This window comes from Tursiops truncatus, chromosome 2, assembly GCF_011762595.2.
Source record: "Tursiops truncatus isolate mTurTru1 chromosome 2, mTurTru1.mat.Y, whole genome shotgun sequence".
Taxonomy (NCBI): domain Eukaryota; kingdom Metazoa; phylum Chordata; class Mammalia; order Artiodactyla; family Delphinidae; genus Tursiops; species Tursiops truncatus.
Genome location: NC_047035.1, coordinates 145,220,009 through 145,242,489, shown reverse-complemented (window position 1 = coordinate 145,242,489; position 22,481 = coordinate 145,220,009). Strand labels below are relative to the sequence as shown.

At 59.7% G+C, this 22,481-nt stretch overlaps 2 protein-coding genes across 4 annotated transcripts in view; one reads left to right on the top strand and one right to left on the bottom strand.

The window, feature by feature from the left end:
* The window catches only part of ENTREP2 (endosomal transmembrane epsin interactor 2), a 358,647-nt gene extending 350,297 nt beyond the window's left edge, over positions 1-8,350 (top strand). Inside the window, exons 9-13 of one of the 2 annotated variants that reach the window (XM_073801484.1) lie at positions 2,851-3,072; positions 3,575-3,649; positions 4,717-6,405; positions 6,734-6,879; positions 7,978-8,350. In XM_073801484.1, the coding sequence (XP_073657585.1) occupies positions 2,851-3,072; positions 3,575-3,649; positions 4,717-5,039 (620 nt within the window). In that variant the 3' untranslated portion in view covers positions 5,040-6,405; positions 6,734-6,879; positions 7,978-8,350. Of the gene's footprint in view, positions 1-2,850; positions 3,073-3,574; positions 3,650-4,716; positions 6,880-7,977 lie in introns of both variants that reach the window. The other variant, XM_073801483.1, reaches the window with a different exon arrangement.
* Positions 8,351-8,650: 300 nt separating this feature from the next.
* The window catches only part of APBA2 (amyloid beta precursor protein binding family A member 2), a 189,666-nt gene continuing 175,835 nt past the window's right edge, over positions 8,651-22,481 (bottom strand). For both annotated transcript variants that reach the window (XM_033852266.2, XM_073801482.1), the window contains 5 exons: positions 22,054-22,233; positions 20,988-21,200; positions 19,396-19,515; positions 12,549-12,689; positions 8,651-9,786 (listed from right to left, as the gene is read on the bottom strand). In XM_033852266.2, the coding sequence (XP_033708157.1) occupies positions 9,715-9,786; positions 12,549-12,689; positions 19,396-19,515; positions 20,988-21,200; positions 22,054-22,233 (726 nt within the window). In that variant the 3' untranslated portion in view covers positions 8,651-9,714. The remainder of the gene's footprint in view (positions 9,787-12,548; positions 12,690-19,395; positions 19,516-20,987; positions 21,201-22,053; positions 22,234-22,481) is intronic.

Below are 22,481 nucleotides of genomic sequence, written 5' to 3'. Positions count from 1 at the left end.
AAGCTGAATATATCACTGCACATTATTAGGAAAAATGTTTTCGATCCGTTAAGTGAAACCCTGGAGGTCCACCACGATTATGACTTCTATAAAAATGTAGGCACATGACACAACCCTGGAGGGGAGGGTGTGCAGAAATGAGAGTGACCAGCCTTGGGCCATAAGCTTTTCCTGTAATGCTGTCCTAATTTTATAAGTTTTCTATTAATTACTTATATTCAGAGCTAGGTCACATTTGTCACTCATGACTCTTTGCATTTCCTTGAGGAACTCAACCACTGGATTTTCACTGACATTAAGAAACTTGGGGGACTTCCCTGGTGGAGCAGTGGTTAAGAATCCACCTGCCAATGCAGGGTACATGGGTTCAAGCCCTGGTCCGGGAAGATCCCACATGCCACGGAGCAACTAAGCCCGTGCGCCACAACTACTGAGCCTGTGCTCTAGAGCCCACGAGCCACAACAACTGAGCCCACACATCACAACTACTGAAGCCCATGCACCTAGAGCCGGTGCTCTGCAACAAGAGAAGCCACCAATGAGAAGCCCGTGCACCGCAGTGAAGAATAGCCCCCACTCTCCGTAACTAGAGAAAGCCCACACACAGCAATGAAGACCCAATGCAGCCACAAAAAAAAATTAAAATTAAAAAAAAAAGAAACTTGGGATCAAGGGTGTGTACATATGTCCAGTCTTATCAAATTATATACAGTAAATAGGCACAGGTGTTTTGCATATCAGTTATACCTCAGTAAAGCTGTGGAAGAGAGAGAGAGGGAATTGGGATCAAAAAGAATGTGAAGGAATGAATATTACTCAAAAGACTTTTAATATACTTGCTGGGTGATTTTTGAAAAGATTTTGAGAGTGTTAGTAATGACAATGTCTAGGTTTGAAATTTTTTAAGGAGACAGGGAAGTATATTTTCTTTTCTACATTTATACATTTGGTCTTGAGCACTTGACCAATTACTTCCTTGGGATAAATTCCAGTGAGGGAAATTGCTGAGTCCAGGGGAATGTGTATTTTAGACTTGGATGTATTGACTACACTGTGTCCTGGAAGGGTTTTATGACGAGTTTATGTTCCCACCAAGAGTGTTTGTGACACCCCAAGACATTGTCACTCCTGGGGACCTTTACCGTCCTTGTAGGTGAACTTGACACACACATAGGATTGAGTTTCTGCACCTTTTTACATATCTATCATCAACTTGTAGGTCTGTTTTAGGTCCATTTATTTCTGTTGCATTTATTTATTTCTGGTTGTTTTTGTTTTTTGTTTTGCTTTTTTGGTTTATAAGAAAAATATTTGTTAAATAGAGAAGTGAGAAAATGTGTAAGAGTGACTCTATTTATGGCAGGTTTGCTTCCCCAGTTCAGGCTTTGCTTCTTGAAGCCTGTTAATGAGGCCTTTGCCGTACACAAGTTTACCATGTTTTTGTTGCTGTTGTCAAATTTATCAAGCTTTTCCTTTATGGTTTCTATCATGTTTACAAAGTCTTTCACCCCCTCAAGGCAGTAGATTTATTCTCCCATATTTTCTTCTACTCTTATGGTATCTTAAAGAAGAAAAGGATTAATCGTCCTGAAGAATTTTTTTTTTTTTTTTTTTTTGTATGTGAGATGTGAGGTCTGTCTCATCTTTGTTGTTCCAGGTGGACTCATGGGACTGATGGTCTCAAAGCATCTCTCAGGAGGGCAGCGGCAGACAGTGGGGGATAGGGGGGGCGCCGAACACGTGTGCTCCGGAATGGGTCCGCTTTCCGCCAGCTCCCACTCAGTGGCCTGCCACCTTCTTCCCCGCCCTCTCTCAGCAGAGTTTCCTCGGCTGTGGGCTGGGGGTGACTGGGTGGGCCCTGGGCACAGGACATGTGCACAGATGTGGGGCTCGCAGGGCCCCTGGGAGCAGAGAAGTTCCCCCAGGACCCACAGGAAGGGGAGGAAGGAACAGATCTCAAAGCCTCCCCCACTGTAAGAGTTCAGGCTGCTGTGGTTCTTAGCATATGTTCCCCACGCGGGCCACTCGCCTTGAACGTCTACTTCAGTGGGGGGAGGGGGGCAGTGAGGAGCCTTAGGGAGGGGCGCCCTGGGGTGGTCTGGTGATGGGAGAGAAGAGGGTAGAGGGCAGCGCTCCTCAAGCCCTGATGTGTATACAGGTCCACTGGGGACCCTGTTTAGACAGATTCTGGTCCAGCCTCCACCCCAGGTGCCACCTGCGGAGAAGCAAGGGGTAAAGCCCAGCGTAAGCGGCATGACATGACCGGTCCAGAGCAGCGGTTCTCACACTCGGGGCATCAGAATCCCCTGGGGCTTGTTCACACCCTGATGGCCGGGCCCACCCGCGGAGCCGGGCTACCCCACCTGCCTGACGAGGGGCTGCACTCCGGGCCCAAGCTGCACCCCCTGCGTGGGGTGGGCACCGGTGCCTGGCTAGGGTGCCCTGGGGTCCCTCAGAGCCCTGACCTCTCTCTGCATGGGTCCTGCCCATTGAGCACGTGACCCCCCACCTTCCTGTACTTCAGACCCCCCAGGGGATGCCCTGGATGGGAGACGCGGCTGGTTTCTGACTTGGAGTCTCTCGTGGAGACCCGTACCCCTCCTGGAATGATTCTTGGGGGATCGTCTGGTCCCCCCATACTTTCTACACAGAGCACTATCAGCCTGGGCAGGATTTCCACGCCCGCAAGATGACAGGGTTTGTCCAGGGTTGGAGTTTGGAGGCTGGGCTGCCCCCACCCCCTGGGAGGACCCTGGGTGGCGGACGGGCACATGGGCGGCGCTGTCCCGCGTGGGGGCGGCTTGGTAGTTGCCCAGCACCAGCGCTAACGCCGTGTCCTTTGCCTTGCAGCGCCGGCCGACAGCTCCAGCCTGCTGGCCCCCGAGGGCACTGCCACGCCGGGCCTGAGCCGCCCACCCTCTGACGGCCCCACGGGCACCCTGCTGCCCGCCGCACACCCGCGCCGCACATCCCCTGAGGGCCCCCCCCAGGGCACGCGGGCGCGGCCAGGTCCCAGGCGCGTGGCCCGCTCTGCCAGCGACCCCACCTCGTGGGGCCCCTCCAGGGCGTCAGGTACAGCTGGCCCAGCCCCGTGTCCCCAGGGCGTGCCTGGCTCTGCCCGGACACTGCAGGCCTCGGTGCCCCCTGGGAGTGGAGTCCAGCCCTGGGCCCTGCCTCAGGGCCACACGGGGAATGTGGTCTCGATGTCCAGAGCCTGTAAGGGGGGGCGGACAGTCTGGGGCCCCTGCTGTGCTCCCACCAGGCTTGCTGCGGTGGCTTGATCACAAGTTTTCACCCCTGCATCCTACTCACCACCCTGTCGCCTCAGCCTCCTCTCTCAGTGGCACTGGCCTGCTACCTGTGCCCGGGGCCACGCTGAGGAAGTGACGGGCCCTGGGGACGCCACCTGCCCTGGGTGGGAGCCACCTGGGCGCCGGCTGGCTTAAATGCAGGAGTTTTCCTCTGCTGCTCTTGCATCTGAAATCCATTTCTTATCCTCAGGAGGGTTACTACGGTGTTATCGGGAATTCCTTTTCCCCGGCTGTGTGTTAACTGAATTCTCTTTCTGGTTCAGGTGATGCCTCGTCACACACCCCATCCTGCAGCCAGGATCTTGAAGCAGGACTGTCCCGGGCTGCACGGGGAACCGGTGAGACGCTCTTTTTCTGAAACCCTTTGATAACCACAGTGTGGGGGGCAGGGGTGACCAGAGGTCCTCGGCTGCCTTGTGTCTAAACACAGCCCCTCCCAGGGTCACCCAGAAACGCGATGCCCCAGATCTCTGGGCTTTGGAAGATGGGCCTGCCCTGCCTCCCCTGCTCTCTTGGCAGATGTACTAGAGGCTACAGCTAATTTAACACCACACGGCTGCTTGTGTCACTGTAGTTATGAGATTCTCTTTGGAGGGGAGACGGGCCCCCGTGTGAATCTTACACAGTTTCACATGCTTAATTGCCAGGCTTGCTCGCTGCCACCAGAAATACCCCAGACCACCCAGGACGTGTTTCCTTGTGTGACTTGAAACGTAGATTGAGCAACCGGGTCTTAATCTGGTGCTTGGCGAGCTGGTCACAGCTGACCGCCCGGAGCTTCTCTCTCTGGAGGGTCATCTGGAGTGGCTGGGGCCCGCTGGTAGCTGGTTCCGTCTCCCTGCCCTTGGCCTGGGGAGCATTGAGCACAAGGCCCTGGGCTTCGGGCGACTCTGCTGCCTCGTGAGAGGTGGCTGCTGTCTCTGCCCTTGACGTGGGGAGGGCGCTCTCATTGCCCCTCTGCCACCCCCAGCTCTGCTCTTAAGGCAGACGTGTCTCCAAATGCCACCTAACCCACAAGGGCGAAGGTCACTGAGCTGGGGAAGACTGAGAAGGGGCAGCCCCCCTGCGAGCTCGGGAATTCCAGCAGAGAGGCACACGGAATGGAGACCCCTGCCCCGCCCTGCACTTCTCTCGCTGGCCGGCTTTGAATCTTGCCCTCCCATCTCCAGCCTTCGGCTCCAGGAGGCTGCGGCCCCTCTAGGTTACTGCAGGCTGAACTCAGGGCTGCGAGGGGCCGGGCCATGCCGGGGACATGCGAAGCGAGGGCCAGCTGGGGAACACAGAAATCCCAGTGGAAAGCTTGTCCCCAGCATCCCTGTGTTTGCTTTTCAGAGAAGTTAGTGGACGGCTGCCTTCTGTTTTGTGTCGGGTGTTTTCAGATGGTGCATTTTCCCTTGGTTTTCAGCTTCCTTGTCTCACTCTGTCATGGTTGCCTGTGCCTGTCGGCCCCAGCTTTCACCCCCCAGGGAACCAGATGCCTGGAAAACGGACCAGCGGTTAAAGCCAGAGGCCTTACAGACAGTCTCCAAAGAGCGGCCGCACTCCTTAGTGGACAGCAAGGCCTACGCGGACGCCAGGGTTTTGGTGGCTAAGTTCTTGGAACACTCGAGCTGCTCCCTTCCCGTGGAGGTGAGGCACGTGGTGGGCTCCGCTCGCTCGGCCATCCCCTCCGAGGAGTGCCACATGGAGGAGGCCGTCCTCAGTGCCCATGTCCTGGACCAGCTGTGAAGGCGCCTCCGTCTGGATGTGGACATGGACAGACCTGGTGCCAGAGTCCCTGCCGGGGACGCCGGGCCTGTGGGGAATGGCTGCTTCCCCGGGTGGATCAAGCGGCAGAGGCCCTTCCCTCCTCCAGGGGGACCCCATCGGCTGTTTTCTGGGGGCTGACGCTTCCTACCTGGCCCAGTGATACAGTGGATGACTCTCTCGTGTCCATCGTGAATTCTTCCCTGTTGTCAGGCAGGTAGCACCTTGAACTAGCCACATGACAGCGATCCAGTGGCAGGGGACACGCATGTAGCTAAAGAAACTGAAGTATCTTCACAATCGGGGCCACGGAAGAGCAGGATTCTCCTGCACCCCAGTCCCCACCCCCACCCCGATTTAGTTTAGTGTTTAAAGGGGTAGAGGAGTCCATCAGGCAATGAGCCCATTTCCCCTTGCAGTTTGAATCAATGATCAACCCTTTCTTAGAGGCTGATTTTTAAGAAAATAAGTCATTCTAGCCCAGATGGCAGCGGGGGTCCAGCCTTATGCCCGCAGGGCGACAGGGCCACCCTGTGAACAAACATACAATGAGGGACTCCCCAGGGGGGCCCAGCCACCCTGTGGCAAGGGGCTTTGAGGGACCCACACCCCCACCCCCGCACCTTGTCTCCCGGGCAACCCCGCCCTGCCTCTCCCTGCCCCAGGGCATTTTCCCAGCTTCCTCTCTGGCTGTCTCTCCACTGTCCCTTTAGCCAGCTCAGCACAGAGCACTTTGTTATTTGCCCCCCATGGCGAGCCCCCGGGGTTCTCCCACATCTGCCCTCGCCAGACTGGCCTCAAGGGGTCTCTGATGACTCAGAGCAGCCCTTTCCCCAGCCGGGCGGCAGCCGCCACGTCTGCTTTGGAAGATGCCACCTGTCGACCACTCCTTTCCGTGAACCACCCCCACCTCGAGCTGGGTGCGCAGAAGCCTCGGCCACAGCAGCTTGGGTGCCCTGGACCTTCTTGGACCCCTGGGCCGCCCTGTTCTGGCGACCTCAGCAGCAGCTGCTTCCCAACCAGGGTCGTGGAGCAGCGCTGTCCTCAAGGACTTTCTGCAGCCACGGGGATACCTGTGCCATCCTGGAGTGTGGCTGCCAGACACCCCGAGGAGCCCCTCGTCAGCTGCCAACGCTTTGCTTCCTAATGTTATCATCGGTCACTGCCGTCCGGAGGTGAGAGCTGGACCAATATATAAATCAGGCCTTGTGATGATAGCCGGAACTTCTCCGCTCGAGACATCACAGAGGAGAATTTATGAGCACTTTATCCAGACTATAAAACGGGAAATCTCTAATTTTTCTCAACTGAGGGCTTTTGAAGTCCCCAAAAGTAAATCTCTCTGCAGGTAAAGTAAATTGATGGTTTTTCCAAGGGGCCTCCCCTAAGCCTCCCAGCAAAGCATGGATGGCCCCAGCGCCCTGGCCTCGGCATCAAGGCATCTCTGGGGTGGCAACCAGAGCTTAGCAGGCTGCAGGGGTCTCACCTGGGTGGGGGGCTCACGGCAGGGCCCTGGGCCAAGCCTGCAGGTCTCAGACAGGCTGCCTCTCGAGTGAGGCCAGCCCTTGCGTCCAACCCCACCTCACGGGCATCAGAATTGTTACCCTGCCGCGGGCTGGGTGACCTCCAGGGGGCCTGGCCTGCTGCTCTGTGTCTTTTGCTTCCCCTCCCTGCAGGGCGCCATGTCTCCTGCCTCCGAGCACCTGCCACAGCCTGTGCCTCCCCCTGGGTGCAGGTAGGTGCTCTGGCCTGAAGCCCACCGGCCGGCCGTTCTCAAGTGCTCGGCCCTCACACGTGTCCTCACAGCATCTCTATCTTGCGGGTGAGTACACTGTACCCAGTTCTACAGCGCTGGGCTGACACCTTCTGAGGGCCCACGTCGGCTCCTGCAGGGCCCAGGCACCTGGCTCCCAGGAAAGGTCCCGGGAAGAGAGAGGTGCCTGGCAACGGGCCGGGGTCTGACTCCCCAGCCCGGGTACCTTCAACCCCGCTCTGCTCGGCGGCACCTGGGAACCAGCAGCCCCGGCATCGAGCGCCCTGAGCCCCAGGCTGTGTCGGCTCATAGCCAAGGGGAAAGGCAGTGTCCCCCCGTCACTGGTGCGTCCTCGTCCGCTCGGCCCTGGTCCCCTTGCTCTCGTTAACACGTCAGCAGGCAGGTCCCCACGGGCTGCGCTGGAAGCCAAGGCCCAGGATGCCCCCTGCACAGGGCCCGGGGCCTGTGCTCTCCTGGACCTCCCCCACCAAAAAGAGGGCCAGCACAGGGCCAGTGCCTGTCTGGCACTGCCATTAGACCCCCACCCAGGGACCACAAGGATGCTGGGCTGGAGGAACTCCAGACCCCTACTCTATGGCAAACAGGGGGGCGCTTATCCTTCACAAGGACTTAAGGGCTTCTTCAGCTGGTGACAATGACACAAATTAAATGCGTGTAACAAACCCCATAAAAGAAAGCTTATTTCGAATGGATGTTTTCTCCCCCACAGCTGTATTGATCCACAGATGCTGCTATTAAGGCAGAATTTATAGGAAATTGTTTTCAAGCCTGTTTGTACAACTGGCAGGCTGTATTTATTTAATGTACCTCAAGGTGTTTTCATAATGATCAGTGTTTTAATAAAAACTATTTCTGGCCTCTGTGCCTCTGAGGTCTGATCGGGACAGATGCCGAGAGCCGTGTGTACTGCTGGTGACCAGGTGCCAAGCGAGGGCTCAGGCCGTACGACCGACCACGGAGCACGACCCACCCCTGGCACCTGACTGTGTTCCCTAACATCCTTCTGGAGACAGACCCTGGGGGTGTGAGGAGAGCGGGCAGGCGCCCGGCCCACAGCTGTCCCTCTGTGGGACACGTCCCCAGCTTCTGGGAGGAATGCAGGCCCCTGGCTTAAAGCTTTCTTTTTTTTTTCTTTGAAATGTGTAGCACATGAAGGGACGCCTGCCCCCCCGTCATCTGCTAGCCATGGGTTTCCTCTCCGGAGCCCCTTCACCTGCCTCATTCTGGGCGCTGCAGGGCCATACCCCTGGGCCCCCCTGAGCCGAGGCCCCTTCCCTCCAGCTCTCACCCCAGGGTGTGGGCCATCGCTGCCTAGTGGCTCACAGCATGGAACTAAGATTCCGGCCAGAGAAGGGGCCCGGCTTGCCCAGTGTCCCTTGAGAACATGCTGGAACACCACCCAGGGCTTCTGACCAGAGCCCATGCTCACCCCAGATCCCCATGCCAGGGGACACCAGGACCAGGACGGTGACCACAGAATGCAGTCAGTGACGGGAGCACTGCCAAGTCCTGCTATCAGGTGAGACGGGCTTCAGGGCGGCCCCAGGGAAGGAGCCAGGCTATAGGTGGGCCGCTTTCTGCTCTGTACACGCACACACCTCTCCCAGAGATGATTCCCATCTGAACCAGGAGAAGCCCGAGCCTCCCACTCTCCCTCATCCAATTAGTCAGGAGCTTGTCTCCTGCGGGGATGGTGCCTGGAGCCCTCAGACCTGGCAGGGAGGGCCCCCACCCGGAGCCGGGCTGTGAGGGGCGGAGTTAGAGGAAAGCTGGGCGGCCACTTCTCCGTCAACAAACCAGCCACACGGACAGCTTTCCATCATGACCTCAGGTTTATTAGTGGCATTAGCGAGTCTTCCCAAGGTCAGCTGCATGCAACACACAGGTCACCCTCATCCAGTGGTCCTAGAGCTTAGTTACTGCATGGTAAGGCTTCTTAAGTCACAGTGTATCTTCAAGGCCTGGGCCAAAGAGAGAGACTTCCGGACAAAATGACATCATGAACACTGAGCTCTGCGGGGCAGATCTAGACTATGCTGCACTTGACCTACACGCACTGGAACACTGCTCACGGTGACGGCACCCGGACGCGCAGGCCCCCGGGGATAGCAGGCTCCAGGTGTCCGGGGAGGGTCTGGTTTCCGAGGGGGGAGCTCACGTGTGGATGCGTGTGTGTAGACAGAGATTGTAACGAGGCCGCCGGCCTGTGTGGGAGGCTGCCCGGGGGCGTCCAGGGGCCAGCGGACAGGCGGGCACGGGCGGCAGACGTGGTCACGGGTCGTCGGAAGATCCTAACGTCTGAAGAGCAGTTTGTTGTCGAAAGTCAAAATGGTGGTGTTGTCTCAATAGGCGTGGAGTTTTGAGGTTGTGGATCTCACCATTTATGTAACTCAGGGATGTCTCCTTTCTCGGGAAATACAACCACGTGTCCCCCAACTTCAGTGACCAGTCCCATCCTGAGAGCTGGCTGCCCACACAGCCATCAGGGCAGTCGGGCGCCCTCCCCGCAGGAACCCGAGCCCCAGCCGAGGGTGGGGGCACACCGCTGCTGCCCCCTGGAGCGCGCTGTCCTCGAGGGGCTCCCCGCACAGCCGCATCCGGGGGCACCCACGTTCGCCCTCCACAGCTCCACACCACACGGACGTACAGACAAACCCTTGTCCGTCGCAATGAGAAAATTCAGAATGTGGCAAAATACGTGACTGTTCTACAAAGACTGGTTCCTGTGACTCTCCTTGGATAAAGACCCCTTTTGGTCCAAAAAAAAAAAAAGTGGGTGGTGAGGGCATGCCCTTCGGAGGAGCCAGTGTCATCAGGTGGGCTGTGGGTTCAGGGGTCGGGTCCTGGGTCCGGCTCCCACCCCTTGGGGTGCAGGCGGGCAGCCTAGATGTACAACGGGGTCTCCTGGCCTGTGAGGAGCCTGAACATGGCGGCAGGCATGGTCTTCATATGGATCTGCCAATGAGAGAGAGGGGCTGACCCAGCCCTCCCTGCCTCCGCCTCCCGCCCCCGTCCCCCGCATGCGAGGCCAGCGATGCCCAAGTCCCCTGAGCGTGTCCTGTGTAAAGTACCAGCGTCCAGAGGGGAGGAAGAATGACCTGTGGGCTGTCAGCTACAAATTGGCACTTGTCGTGAGCACTTGCCATCTACCTCTACAAGGATTGAAGCAGGTGCCACTGCAGCTGCTGACCTTCAACACCCCCTGAAAGGAGTTCAGGTGGAGATCAGGAGTGAGGCCCTCTGTGCTCTGGGGAAAACTGGGAGGACAGGTCTTCAGATAGATAGTGAGATATTTTCAGGAGCCAATTTTATGAGCCCAATTCTTGCATCTCCTCATATCTAGAAAAACACCGAGATCCTTCCTGGTGACGTCTGCTGCTCATGACTAGCTGTAACCCTCAGGAGACTTGCAGAACCTCCTGCAAAAAATACGTGCTCCATTGCATGTCCTCCCCCTTCACCAAAATCACATGCATACTGACCTTCCCCCCTGCCTCTTGGGAGCAGTTTACCAGAGCTATATGAAATGCTGTCTCCTGGGCTACAGTCCTCATTTTGCCCCAAATAAAACAACTCACAACTCTCACGTTGTGCATTTGTTCAAGTCGACACCGTGGTCACCACCCCGATGGCGGCTTAGAAAGCGTACCCTGACTGCGCAGACTGTGACCTGGGCGCCCTGTCCAGGTCTTCAGAGGGTTTTACACGCGGTCAAGGGCCGTTTTCCCTTCAGCTCAAGCTGACACCAGGTGCATAAAAAGTTGGACTTTTGACTGTGCACCGAGCTGAAGGCAGGCTGGGGCGCCCAGGCCTCCTTGGAAACTGCAAGGGGCAAGCTTTGCCTCGGCGTGAGACCCAGAGGCTCACGCACAAAGTGCGTGTGCGGCGGGCGGAGGCCTGGAGCCCCCAGCCCCTGGGGGTCAGTTAGCAAATGAGCCTTTGGGGCCTGACCTCAGTCCCTGGCACCACAGAGTCTGGGTACGCCAGCAAGGCACAGAGACGGCTGCCCGGAGAGGCCAACCGTGGGGGGCACATACCCTAAATCCCGCCTGGGCCCCGGGCTCTGCTTCTGCTCCCTTTAAGCACTCTGCTCCGCAGGCTAGCCGGGGACCCAGCCGTGCTCAGGCCCCTGTGGGTGACCGTGGCTCTAGGGGGTGGGCTGGCAGACCTCCAGCGCCCAGGGAGAGGCGGCCGCAGGTGCAGCCACCCCCAGGGGCGTGCAGCCAACCCCCCAGGACTGCCCTTCCTCGGGCAAGCCGTTCTCGGGCCTTATCTGACCAACCCAGATGGCCAGTCTGGCCAAAGCGTTTTCTTGTCACCCAGGCTCCCCCCCTGGCCCCCAACACCAGGATCTGTCTGATCCACTTAGATGTTTGCTCCTTCATCAGCCTGCAGTGCCTTTTCCCGTCAGCAGATTCATTCTAATTCCTCAATCTGAAACCCACCCCCAAGGCCCAGCAAAACACCAGATCTAGTGATCGGTGACTCCTTTTCCGAATGTGCTCAGGGATGATGGAAAACACAGGCAGACAAGCTCATCTCTCAGGACCAGCCAGGACCGGCTTCCAACACCCTGGGCCTGAGGCCCAGCCTGACTGATACCCATTCACCTCAGGTCCAGACAGTCGGACGCATTTCTCCCGCTCCCAGCCCAGCTCCCCCGCCCGACTGATGGCCCCAGCGGGGCGGCTGTCTCGAGGCGTCTACTTAGGACAATTGGATTTTCCTTTCTTTGAAGCCATTTGTAAGAGAAGGCTAATGGCGCCTACCTGGCCCCCTCCTTCCTGAGAGCTGCTGTCTGCCACCACCCATGCAGGGAAACAGGCCTCCTCCCCCAGCCTTGGGACTTTCACAAAATACTGAGTGGGTTAACGTGGCCCCAGGAAAGGTGTCCTGACCGGACATGATCTGAAGGCCCCTCAGGGAACAGCACATGCTCCCCCCACCAGCCTCCAAAGAGGAAGCCGTGCCCTCTCCCCACACAGCCCCTGGGTCCCCACCGCCCTCAGAATCAAACCTAAACTCCCCGCCCAGCACCTGCCTCCACAGCCGTCCCGTGTCACCCGCCACTCAGCGCTGTCTGCCCCTTCTGCGCTGCTGTCACCCAGGCTTCACCCAGGGAGATACCCATTCACCCTGACTCCCTGCTTCCCACACACCTACACACACACACCCCTGCACCGGGGAGGCCTCCTTCCCAGCACTGGGCTGGTACCCCCACTCCCAGCATCTTACGTCCCCCGCTGAGGTACCCTGCTCCCTCCGGAGCTCCCCGCTCTGTACCCCGTCCACCCTCACGCTGGCATGGCATCGCACTGATGCCAGAAAGAAGCAGAAAAGGAGGCGGGTACAGCCAGCGGAGTGGGAGAGGGGAGCACAGCAGGGCCGGCCTGCGAATGCCCACCCCCATCCCATCAGCCACAGTTACCCGGGGTGAGGAGGGGGTGCCAGAGCCCGCCTGCAGAAGGCTCCCCCGTGGGAGACACAGCCGTGCTCAGCTGATGCAGCCCCGGAGGAGGCTCAGGAAGGTCCGGGTGGGAGCGCGCCAGCCAGCAGATGTGCCCAGGTCCCCGCAGGGACAGGCTCTGCCCAGAAGGGAGGCTTTGCTCTGGGGTGCTTCCCCAGCACCTTATACACGCCCTCGGGGATTAGATGTCGGCCATGGAAACATCTGGGCTCCGAGAGCCCGGTTCTGGCTTCGGGCAGTGACCTCTCACCTCTCCCACCGAGTTGGACAGCGCCTGGACGATCTTCTCATGGGCCGTGGCCACAACGCTCTGCCCGTTGATCTCGATGATGCGGTGGCCCACGCGGACGCCGCCCCGCTCCGCGATGCCCCCGCGCATGAGGCTGCAGATCTAAGCGACACGGGGGCGGAGGGTGGTCGGGTCAGCACAGGGTCCCCGCCACGCTCGCCAGTCGCCTCCAGCCCCCAACGACGGGGAGGAGAATTCATCACACGCAGGATGAAGCCCCCGGGCAGACGCTCCTACATGCCGTCTGCTGACTCACCAACTGGGAGGTTACGGTTTGGAATGCCTGTCCCCCCACCGCCCCCCGCCACCGCCCTCGCTGGTTGGAATCTGCCCCCCACCCCGCCCCAGCCCCCCGGAGCCTCTGTTCCTGGGTCAGGGGTGTGGAGGCCGGGAGGTGTGCAGGTAAAGCCGATCTGGCAGGTTCGCCAGCAGCCACTCTGCTCCTCTTTCCAGTGAAGACGGTCACTGCTCCCCCATCACGGGGAGGTGGTGATTTCACCAGCCGACAAATGGAAAGAGATGATGCAGCCCCCATGGGTGTGAGATCCACTAAACACTGGGTGTCAGAAGGTGGGTCCATGCAGACAGCAGGGAGGGCGAGCAGCCCCAGGGCCCATGGAGAGCGGGGGGGGGGGGGCAGCTGCGCCCGGGGGGGTCCCCGGGGCCCTGTGGGAGCCACGGGAGGGGGGTGGGATGAAAGCACTGCAGCAAGAGAGGCTGGGGCGGGAGGGAACAGGCAGGGCGCCAGGCCTCTCATCCACCCCCAGCCGAGGGCAGACGGCAACGTCCCTGGGGCCGAGGCTGCCCGAGAACAGCCACACCCGCACTGGAGGTCTCCCCTGTCCACCTCCGCCAGGCACCTCTACCCTGGGCCCCTTGCAGCAGTATCCCAGCCGTCCTGCCTGAAGGCTGCCCTGTACCAGACATGTTTGAGAATGAGGAAGGCCGAGCCCAGAGTCTGGTGGGAGGAGAGGCCCAGGCTGGTGGGACCCTGTCCCCCGAGTGCCCGGGGGACACCCCCCATCACCTGACAGCCTCATTGTACCCACGGAGGCCTTGGTCTGTACGGTTTCCTCAACCCAAAAATGCCACCAGAAGCTTTTTAGGGCTTTTGAGGGGTCCTCGTATGATTCTGGCCAGCCTCCTACAAGGTCAAGGTTGGCCTGCCCGCAGGAGGCACAGGTGCAGGCAGGACGGCCAGCCTCCCGCAGGCTTGGTGTTCTTCCCTTCCCACCGCGAGGCTCAACGCTGCGAGGCCTCCTCCATGCCCTGTGACGAATGCCACCTGGGGCCCGTACCTGGGTCAGAGCCCCTTCCCATCCCGGCCCTGGCCGGGCTGCTCCACTGGCTAGGGGCTGACTCTCCACCCCCAGACAGGACCCCTCCAGCCCAGCTGCCTGTGCTCTCCCTCGGCACTGGCCTGGCATCTTCTGAAGGCTGAGATAGGCTGAAAGGCCACTGACCCCAGGCTGGCCCTGGCACCCCTGCAGGACTCCCACCTGTCATCTGTTTTGTGGTCTTTCCAGATCCACTTTGTGCGTAGGTGTGTGTAAATCCCAGTGCGGTGCCTGAAGCCCTCGAGGTCCCTCCCAGTCCTCAGGACCCCTCTCTTCTAGAAGGAGACACAGATGCAGGCTGATGTCACAGCCCAAGGCCACTCCTTACAGCAGCACCTGGGCCAGACCGGACTCAGGGTGGAGAAAGAGAAGCGGGCTGAGCCCACCACCCATTTTCCAGTAAGGGGAGCAGCCATCCTGTGCTGTGAAGGCTCTGCCTACCTGTCAGTATCAAGGATTAACTTTTATCCCCTCCGCCCCCCACCCAGATGATTTAAGGGCATTTTGTGCCCTTCGAAGATCCAGGCTTCAGGAAGACCTGGCAGGCGTCAGGCAGGGCCCAGGTGCTCCTGATGGAAGCTGGGACACCCCGTAGCAGGCGCTGTTTCCCTAAGTCCCTAGTGGTAGAGTCTTCCCTCATGGTGGAGATTTGGGGACAGAAGGTAAAGAGGGGAAGGGGACAGGGAGAGGGAGAAAATAGCTTTGCACCTTAAGAGGGGGTTGCCAGGAAGATGGACTCAGACCCTGGCAGGGGACCTCGGCTGGAACCTGGGGGGCCAGGCTGGCAGAGGGGGCAAGAGGGGAGCAGAAAGTGCTGAGGAGAGGGCCATGTGGGCACACGCCTGTACACATGCACACACAAACACACATGCACGTACACATGCGTGCGGGCGGCAGGTCTTCCGAAACGAGGCGTGCCCCCAGAACCCAGGGCCTTGGGCTGCTCTAATTTCTCAGGGTGCACCTCTCAGGAGGAACGCTGGTGTCTCCCAGCTGCGGACGTCCTGATCTCTTCCATGGTGTTGTGGGAACAGAGAGGAGGGGTCCATTTAGAAGGAGCGTTAACTGGCTCAGTTGGGGCCTGTCTGCAAACGAATGCCTTGTACTTTGGGCGTAATGAAGCTGAAAATGGGAAAAGCACTTGTGCAGGACTAACTCAGGGGTCAGCAGACTTTTCCAGGAACGCAGGGAACTTATCTGTGGGGCCCATGTGATCCGTGGGCTCTGCGGGCCCTGCAGTCCCAGTGGGAGGAAAGGCGGCTGGCTGGCCACGACAGGGCCTTGTAGGCACCTCTGTGACTTGGTTATTGACACCTGGGACCCTAGATGCAAACAGGACAGCCCCTGCACAGCTCACAGATGGCTCAGGTCCACGCGTGCACTCGCCCACTGACGCCGACCACACACTCCAGCATCTGATACGGGCAGAGGGCAAGCTCCCCACGACAGCCGTGCAGGCCAACGCCTGCCCCGCCACTGCCCAGAAGGGAGCCTGGGGCAGGTCCCTTCAGCTACCTGTTCCTGTGTCCTCATCTGTGCATGGGGACAGGGGATGCCCTCCCTAACCAGACCAACGCACAGACACGGGCTCTAGAGGGAAGCCCCAGGTTTGCAGGAAGAGCTGGCCAGATGGTGGCCTTTCCCGGTTCCTAGAACTGACAGACAGATGGACTGATACCCCAGACAGATGCCCCAGCAGGCCTACAAGTCTTGCAGCAATGGAACTAGACAGACTGGAGAACCAGAAGTCCTGCACACCCATGTTCACGGCAGCTCGGTTCACAGTAACCAAGAGATAGAAGCAACCCAAGTGTCCATCAGTGGAGGAACGGACAACCAAAATGGGGTGTTTCCACACAATGGAACACGATTCAGCCTTAAAAAGGAAGGAAATCCTGCTACACATGCTACGACGTGGATGAACCTTGAGGACATTTTGCTGAGTGAAACAGGCCAGTCACAGATGGACAAAAACCGTATGATTCTACTCATATAAGGTACCTAAGTATGTCATATTCAACTTCACAGGGACGGGAAGTAGCACGCTGGTCACCAGGAGCTGGGGGAGCGGGAGGTGGGGAGTCAGTGTTCGCGGGAACAGACTTTCAGTTTTGCTGATGGAAACAGTTCTCGAGATTGGTTCTACAACAACGTCAACGTTCTTAACGCTGGAAAATGGTTGAGATGGTAAATTTCACGTTAATTGTATTTTACCACAATTGAAAAAAAAACAAAAAAACCAGGAAAAGCAGAAGTTCTAGGAGACAGTCGGGGCCAAAAGAAAAGGGGGAGAGAGGGGAAGATTTCACAAGGTAATCCAGCTTCTCAGCCACAGGGCCTCTTGCTTTAAAGAAAACACAAGCTACACGGAGATCCTCGGGGCCAGCGCTCAGGCTGGCAGCCCCCAAACACACGCACCTGAGTGCGCACGCACACACACACGCACGCACACGCACCGGTGTGTGCACACTGACAGCCATGCAGAGGGCCCCTCCCCCTCACCTCTCACCTGACAACACCCAGACGTACCTGATGCCCCAGCGCTGGGACATACTTCACCTAACTGCTCACCCCAGACATTGAAACAGGCACCTGCCACAGGCAACGTTCCTGGAGGCATCAGGCAGAAAACGGCACCGGGTTTGCATTGGGGCCAACAAACACCACCTCCGGCCTGGCATTCCGCCACCTGCTCTCCAGCCACCGCCTCCCGGGTGCTCTCAGGGCAGGGAAGCCCCCGGGAGCCACCATGGCCCCTGCCTCCTGGCCCCTAGCACGCGCACCCCCATTCACAGAGGCAGGATGCCAGCTGGTGGGTGGGTGGCGCTGGGGGCCACGCAGCTCCTCGTCCACAGCTGGCCCCAAGCACACACACCGTGGGATTCGGACCCTGGACCAGCAGCAGAGGCACCAAGCAGTGGGCGGCACCAGGACCCCTGTGTGCACACCTGTGACCCGGGAAGGGCAGCCTGGCAACGCTGCCTTCAGAATCAGCGGGTAATACTTCCCCAGTTCCAGACCCCAGATCTGCTGTGACCCTGAACCCGACACCCCCAAACCTTGTGGGAAGCCCCCCTGGCCTCAGCCTCCCAGCGACTCATACCAACCTGGGAACATCCCCACACACCCCCGCCGCAGAGACCCCTCCTGTAACTCCCCAGGGATGCACCCCCGCCAGCCTCCCCTCCCCCATCTCTGAGAGGGAAGGCTCAGGGCCAGGCCACACTCAGGCCACCCCACACCTGTCCTCTCCACTGCCTCCCCTTCCTCTCCCGCTCGCTTCAATTCAGCCCCCATAAAACTCTAGGCAGAGCCCCCTTTCTTGTGTCTCCTCGTCCCCCTTCCCCACCTCGGTCCCTACGGCCTCCCCAGCTGTGTGACCCAGGGCAAGTTACTAAACCTCTCTGTGCCCCAGCTTCCTGACCAGTCCCCATGCTCCTTATTAGGCTGTAGTGAGGATTAAAATGAACTGACTGGAGGGAGTATTTGCAGGGGAAGGATTTTGCTTTTTGGTGGTTGGGGGGGCGCATCGGGCCCCAAGAACAGGCAAAGCCCTTGGCCACCCCCCAGGAGCCTGGCCTTGAGGGGAAAGCCGGCCCTGATGCATCACGCCATCCCCCTGCAAGGCTTGCAGCAGGACAGGGGCTGCATCTTACAAAGACCATGAACCAGGTCCACCTAGATGGCGAGCTCCCCGGGGCCATGCAGGAGGGACAGCCTGGGCCCCACAAGACTGCCCAGCAGGGCAGGGGCAGCCCTCAGGGTCACACAAGCAGGGCCGTCTCAGGGGCTGCCGGTCACTGACAATCCTCCCTACCACCCACCTGCCCCCACCCCAGGGAGAGAGGTCCTGCGGACGGCACCCAGGCAGGCCCTGCATGGTGGCTCAGGGTGTCAGGGGCAGGTCTAAGGCCCGCCCAGCTGCTCCCAGGCCCATCCACACGGTGCGCATAGAAGCTGCAGGCAGGAACCCTGGGCAACCTCCTGCACGGCCCCGGACACATGTGTGTGCAGAGCAGCCGGGCAGGGTGGCACTAGCTGGACCACCAACTGGCCAACTCCCGGGGCAGATGCCATGTTCCGGAAAGAAATTCTCAGGGGGTGCAGACAGCCTGGCTGGGCCCCCGTGCTTGGGTATGGTGCCAAGGGGCCTTCCTTCTCTGCAGAGTTTGGGCCCAGTGGGCCCTCCTTGGAGGTCTCGGTACTTCATGGATTTTCTCAATCTGCCCAGAAAGCTTCAGTGACTTGCCCAGTGTCACACAGCTGGGAAGGTACGGCCAATGTCAGCTTCAGATGCACCCACACCCTTTCCTTCTACGTCTTGGGCACCAGCTGAACCACCTTCCCGGCCAGCCCTGTGTTTGTGGGGCATGTGACTGAGCCCTGTCTGGCCAGATGGATGTAGACAGAAATGGCCAGAGCCACATCTGCGCCCGTCAGACAAAGAGCGCCCTGGGGGGTGGTGAGCCTGGGCCCCTGAGCGACCCTGTGGCGCGAAGCCCCTCCCACGCTGGACTGTGACCCAAACAACAGATCAGCTCTCAGTCCGCTGAGATCCGCGGAACACCTGTTACAGCAGCAAGTGCGCCCTAACCCAGAGGGGACGGAGATGTCCTGTGACTCTCCCCGGCCCCGTGTAAACTCTCCACACTCCTGCGCCAGGTAGTGACGGGGGAAATTCTGTCTCATTTGTAGTCCTGTTTCTAGAACGTTCTCCCGATGTGTCCCCTCTGTGACCGTGGAGGGACACACACGTCCTCCCCCTCAACCTGACACCACCCCCATCCACCGCACAATCTCTTCCTTGGCTTTTTAGCACTCTGGGCTAGCGTAAGCAATCTGGAAATGACCGGCCTTCCCTCTTCTGTCCTCCATCTGTGGCCACATCCCTCCCTGCCCACTGGGACCTTTGCAGGAGAAACGACCCAGGAAACAGAGCTCAAGAGGGTCAGAGAGGAGGTGGGAACTCTGGAGGGAAGAACTGCAGCCTGAGGAACAGGCACAGACTTTTGGCCAGACCAGCACTCATTCAAGCCCAGCATCACCTCCTCCTGGAGGCCCTCCTGCCTCCTCAGTGGCTGGGGCCCCGCCTGACACAGCTCAGGAACCTCACACACGGCTCGGAATGGGTGAGTGAATGAGCGAATGAATGAATGAACAAATGAATGAGTGGGTGGGTGTCTTGCACACAGTGACTCTGACACTGCCATCGGCTGCGGGTCCCAACTGCAGGGGTGGGAGGACTCCTCCCTCCACTCTAGAGCTGGGGTCTGCAGAGAACAGCCACCACTGGGACGAGGGTGCCGAGGGCAGGGCTGGAGGGACCCATGCCGTGACCACACGCTGGCCCGCCCGCCCTGCCTGGACCTGCCCCCTCAGACAGGAGCGGTTCTGGAGGGACGGAGAGCTGCCCCCCAGCTCCCTGCACCAGGCCGTCCACGTGCACGGTGGAGGCTGCCAAGCGGACTCACGATGCCGTTCTGCACGCTGAAGCCCAGCTGGTACTTGAGGTCCGGCCGCTTGATGAGGACGGTGGTGACCGGCGGGCAGCTGACGATGTTCAGCTTCACCTGTGTCTGGTTCTTCAGACCCTGCGGAGCAGGAACGGGAGGCCCAGTGGGTATCAGATGCCACTGGGAGGACAACCTCAGGGGCCTGGGAGGGTGAGCCAGTGGCAGGGCAGAGCCCCGGGAGCTGGGGGACCGAGTCAGGCAGGCCCCTCTCAGCCCTGGTGTCCCTCTGTGCGTGGATGCAGGCATCACCCTGACCGGATGCAGGGGTACTGCATCCCAGGTGGCAGTGCGTGCCGTGGCCCCTGTGCTCTGGTGTGCCCTTTGACCTGGGAGAAAAAAAGCTGCCCTGGGGGCAAGGCCAGGCTCCGAGCGCCCCTGTGCACAACCAAGAGGCGGGTTGTGCACTAGGTCACCCTTGGTGGTGCCCAGGAGGGGCCCTGGCCATGCTGAGTGCAGGAGGACTTCCTGTTTGGGAAGGTGGGGGCGCCTTCCTCAAAACAAAGCATCCTCCAGTGATGGACTCTCATGCTGGGGGTGGGGCGAGGACAGGGTGCAGCCGGCAGAGCAGAAACCTGTCAGCAGGAGGCTCTGGTGTCTGTGCCGAGACAGGCCAAGGGAGGCCCCAGGCCCCAGAGGACAGTGGATGCTGCGGCCATGGTCCTGGGGTTGGGTGGGGGGAGGGGAAGGGGCCCGGCCTGAACGTGGCTGCAGCAGCAGGGAGCTCCTCCTCTGTGCACGTGTGACACACACACACACACACACACACACACACACACACACACACCCCCCACACACACACACACACACACAGCCCAGGTTAGACACTGCCCCAGGAGCTGCAGCCCTCAGAGCGAGGGTCCCGGCTGGCCAAGCCTCTGGCACCTCTGATGAAGGCCTCTTCTGTGCCTGTCTGTCTGTCTAGCTACACAGTACCCACTGGGACTGGGTCCCCAGGTCCAGGAGCCCCCTCACAGGGCCTTCATCTCTGAGTGACAAGGGAGAACAGAGGCCCATCCTCCAGCCCCGAGACCACAGCAGGGCTGGAGGGAATGAGCCGCGGGACAGATGGCCCCCCGTAGGCTGAGCCACTGTCTGGACCCTTGAACAGAGCAAAGGCACCGCCATGCCGAGGTCCCCTTGGATGGCTGCCTGACGCTTCAGCCCGGGGGGCTCTCACAGACAAGCAGGGGCCACCTGTTTGTGTCCCCTCAGCGTGACTCTCTCTAGGGAGGGTCTGCATCTCCCGAACCTGCAGGCTCACGGGTCAGACGGTGAGAGCAGCCTCCCAGCTCAGATCCAGGCAGGGGAACCAACCTCCCTGTTTACCCAGCAGGTGAAAAGTCCCAGGCAAACTAAGACAAGCTGGTCACCCGACATCTACAGGTCCTTGGCCCTCACCTGGGGCAACCCAGGTCCCTCTCTGATGTCAGGGCCGTGGTACAGTCTTGGGTTCAAAGTCACTGGGTGGGTCTCTCTGGGCTCAGCATTCTGGCGGGTGAGGGGGGATTACAAAGCAGCGAGGATATAGCGAGGTGGGGCCCCGCACCCACCTTGATGATGCCCTGACAGGTGGCGAGCGGCAGCCCCACCAGGCTGGTGCCGTTGATGGACATGATCTGGTCACCGATGCTCAGCTTCCCCGAGCGGGCAGCTGGACCTCCATTCATCATGTTGGCCAGGATCACGGTGGGCAGGATGGAGCCCCAGCCCGACTCCACCACCACCACACCCAGGATCTCACCCTTGTGCTTCTCCAGCTGCAGCTGCAAGGAAATGGGTAGGGTAGAGAGGCCCACCTGAGATGGGGGCTGGGGGCTGGGGGCTGGGCCTCTGCCCAGCATCCCGGAAGGACCAGCCGACCCGGGCCAGGTGCCTGTCCTGCCCTCAGAACCGAGGCCACCTCCTCGCGGCCAGCCTGCTGTCTCCCTGGCCTCGTCCAGCTCTGGCTCCCAAGGCCTCCTGGGACCCACCCAACCATCCTGGGGACCAGGAGCACAGACCCCCTCCTCTAGCCCCAAGCTCGGCCCCAGTGTCCCGGCTCCCGCACCCACCCCTCCCCCCAAACACACGGAGGCTAGAGGGACGTGTTCTCAGAGTCCAGATGCACACCCAGCCCGGCCGGCGCTCTTGTCTGGAAAAGTCCTATTTCCTCTCTGCCTCACGGGTCACTCACAGAAAGCTGCCTGTCATTCATCCATTCAGCAACAAGCCAGGATCATTCACTCATTCCCAAGCAGTTAGGGTACAGGCCACCCCCAGGGATTTGCTCCTCTTCTCTGAAGAACTTTCTAGAGACCCCTGAGCAAACCCACCGGAACCTGCCAAGGCTTCACTACGGGCGGCTTCCCAGCACCCTGGGCAGAGCCCCAAGTTCCCCGTTTTCAAGATGCCTCCCGCACGCTTTCCAGAAACACCTCGAGGGGCTGAGCCCACATCTAATAGCAGCATTAAAAGGCACATTTTCAAGGTCATTTTAAGACTGACCGTCAACAGCTTCTTCCCTACAACAGCACCGCATTTCCCACACAAGTGCTCGCTGCGAAGGCAGGGGCCACACACCAGGAAGGCTCGACCCCGCCCCGCCTGCCAGCTGTGCCCCCCGCCCCGGGCACCCACCTCTTTGCAGTTCTCCGAGTTGGAGAAGTGGATGAGGTCGTCGTTGTACATCTCCTGGGTGTTGATGATGTCGCTGTACTCCTTCTGGCTCAGGTCCTCGGGGTTGATGCCGTTGGCCCGCAGGAACTCCTGGTAGGCCACGCTGAAGGCCTGGCCAATGGACTGGGCAATGAGCTGAGCCTGTGGGGAGGGGCGCCCAATGGAGACGGGCAGGCGCACGGGCCCCGAGGGGTGACCACGGCACAGCCTGCATGGGGGCCCCTGCCTGGGCTCTGAGGAGCCACAGAGAGACCGTGGCCCGGGTCTCTGTCGGGGGAGCCCTTCTGCTGCTGGTGCCCTGCCTGCCCCCACCCGAGCTCCCTTACATCCCAGACATCCTAAGACAAAGCACAGTTTCCAATAACGTCTGGGGAAATTATGAATTATTT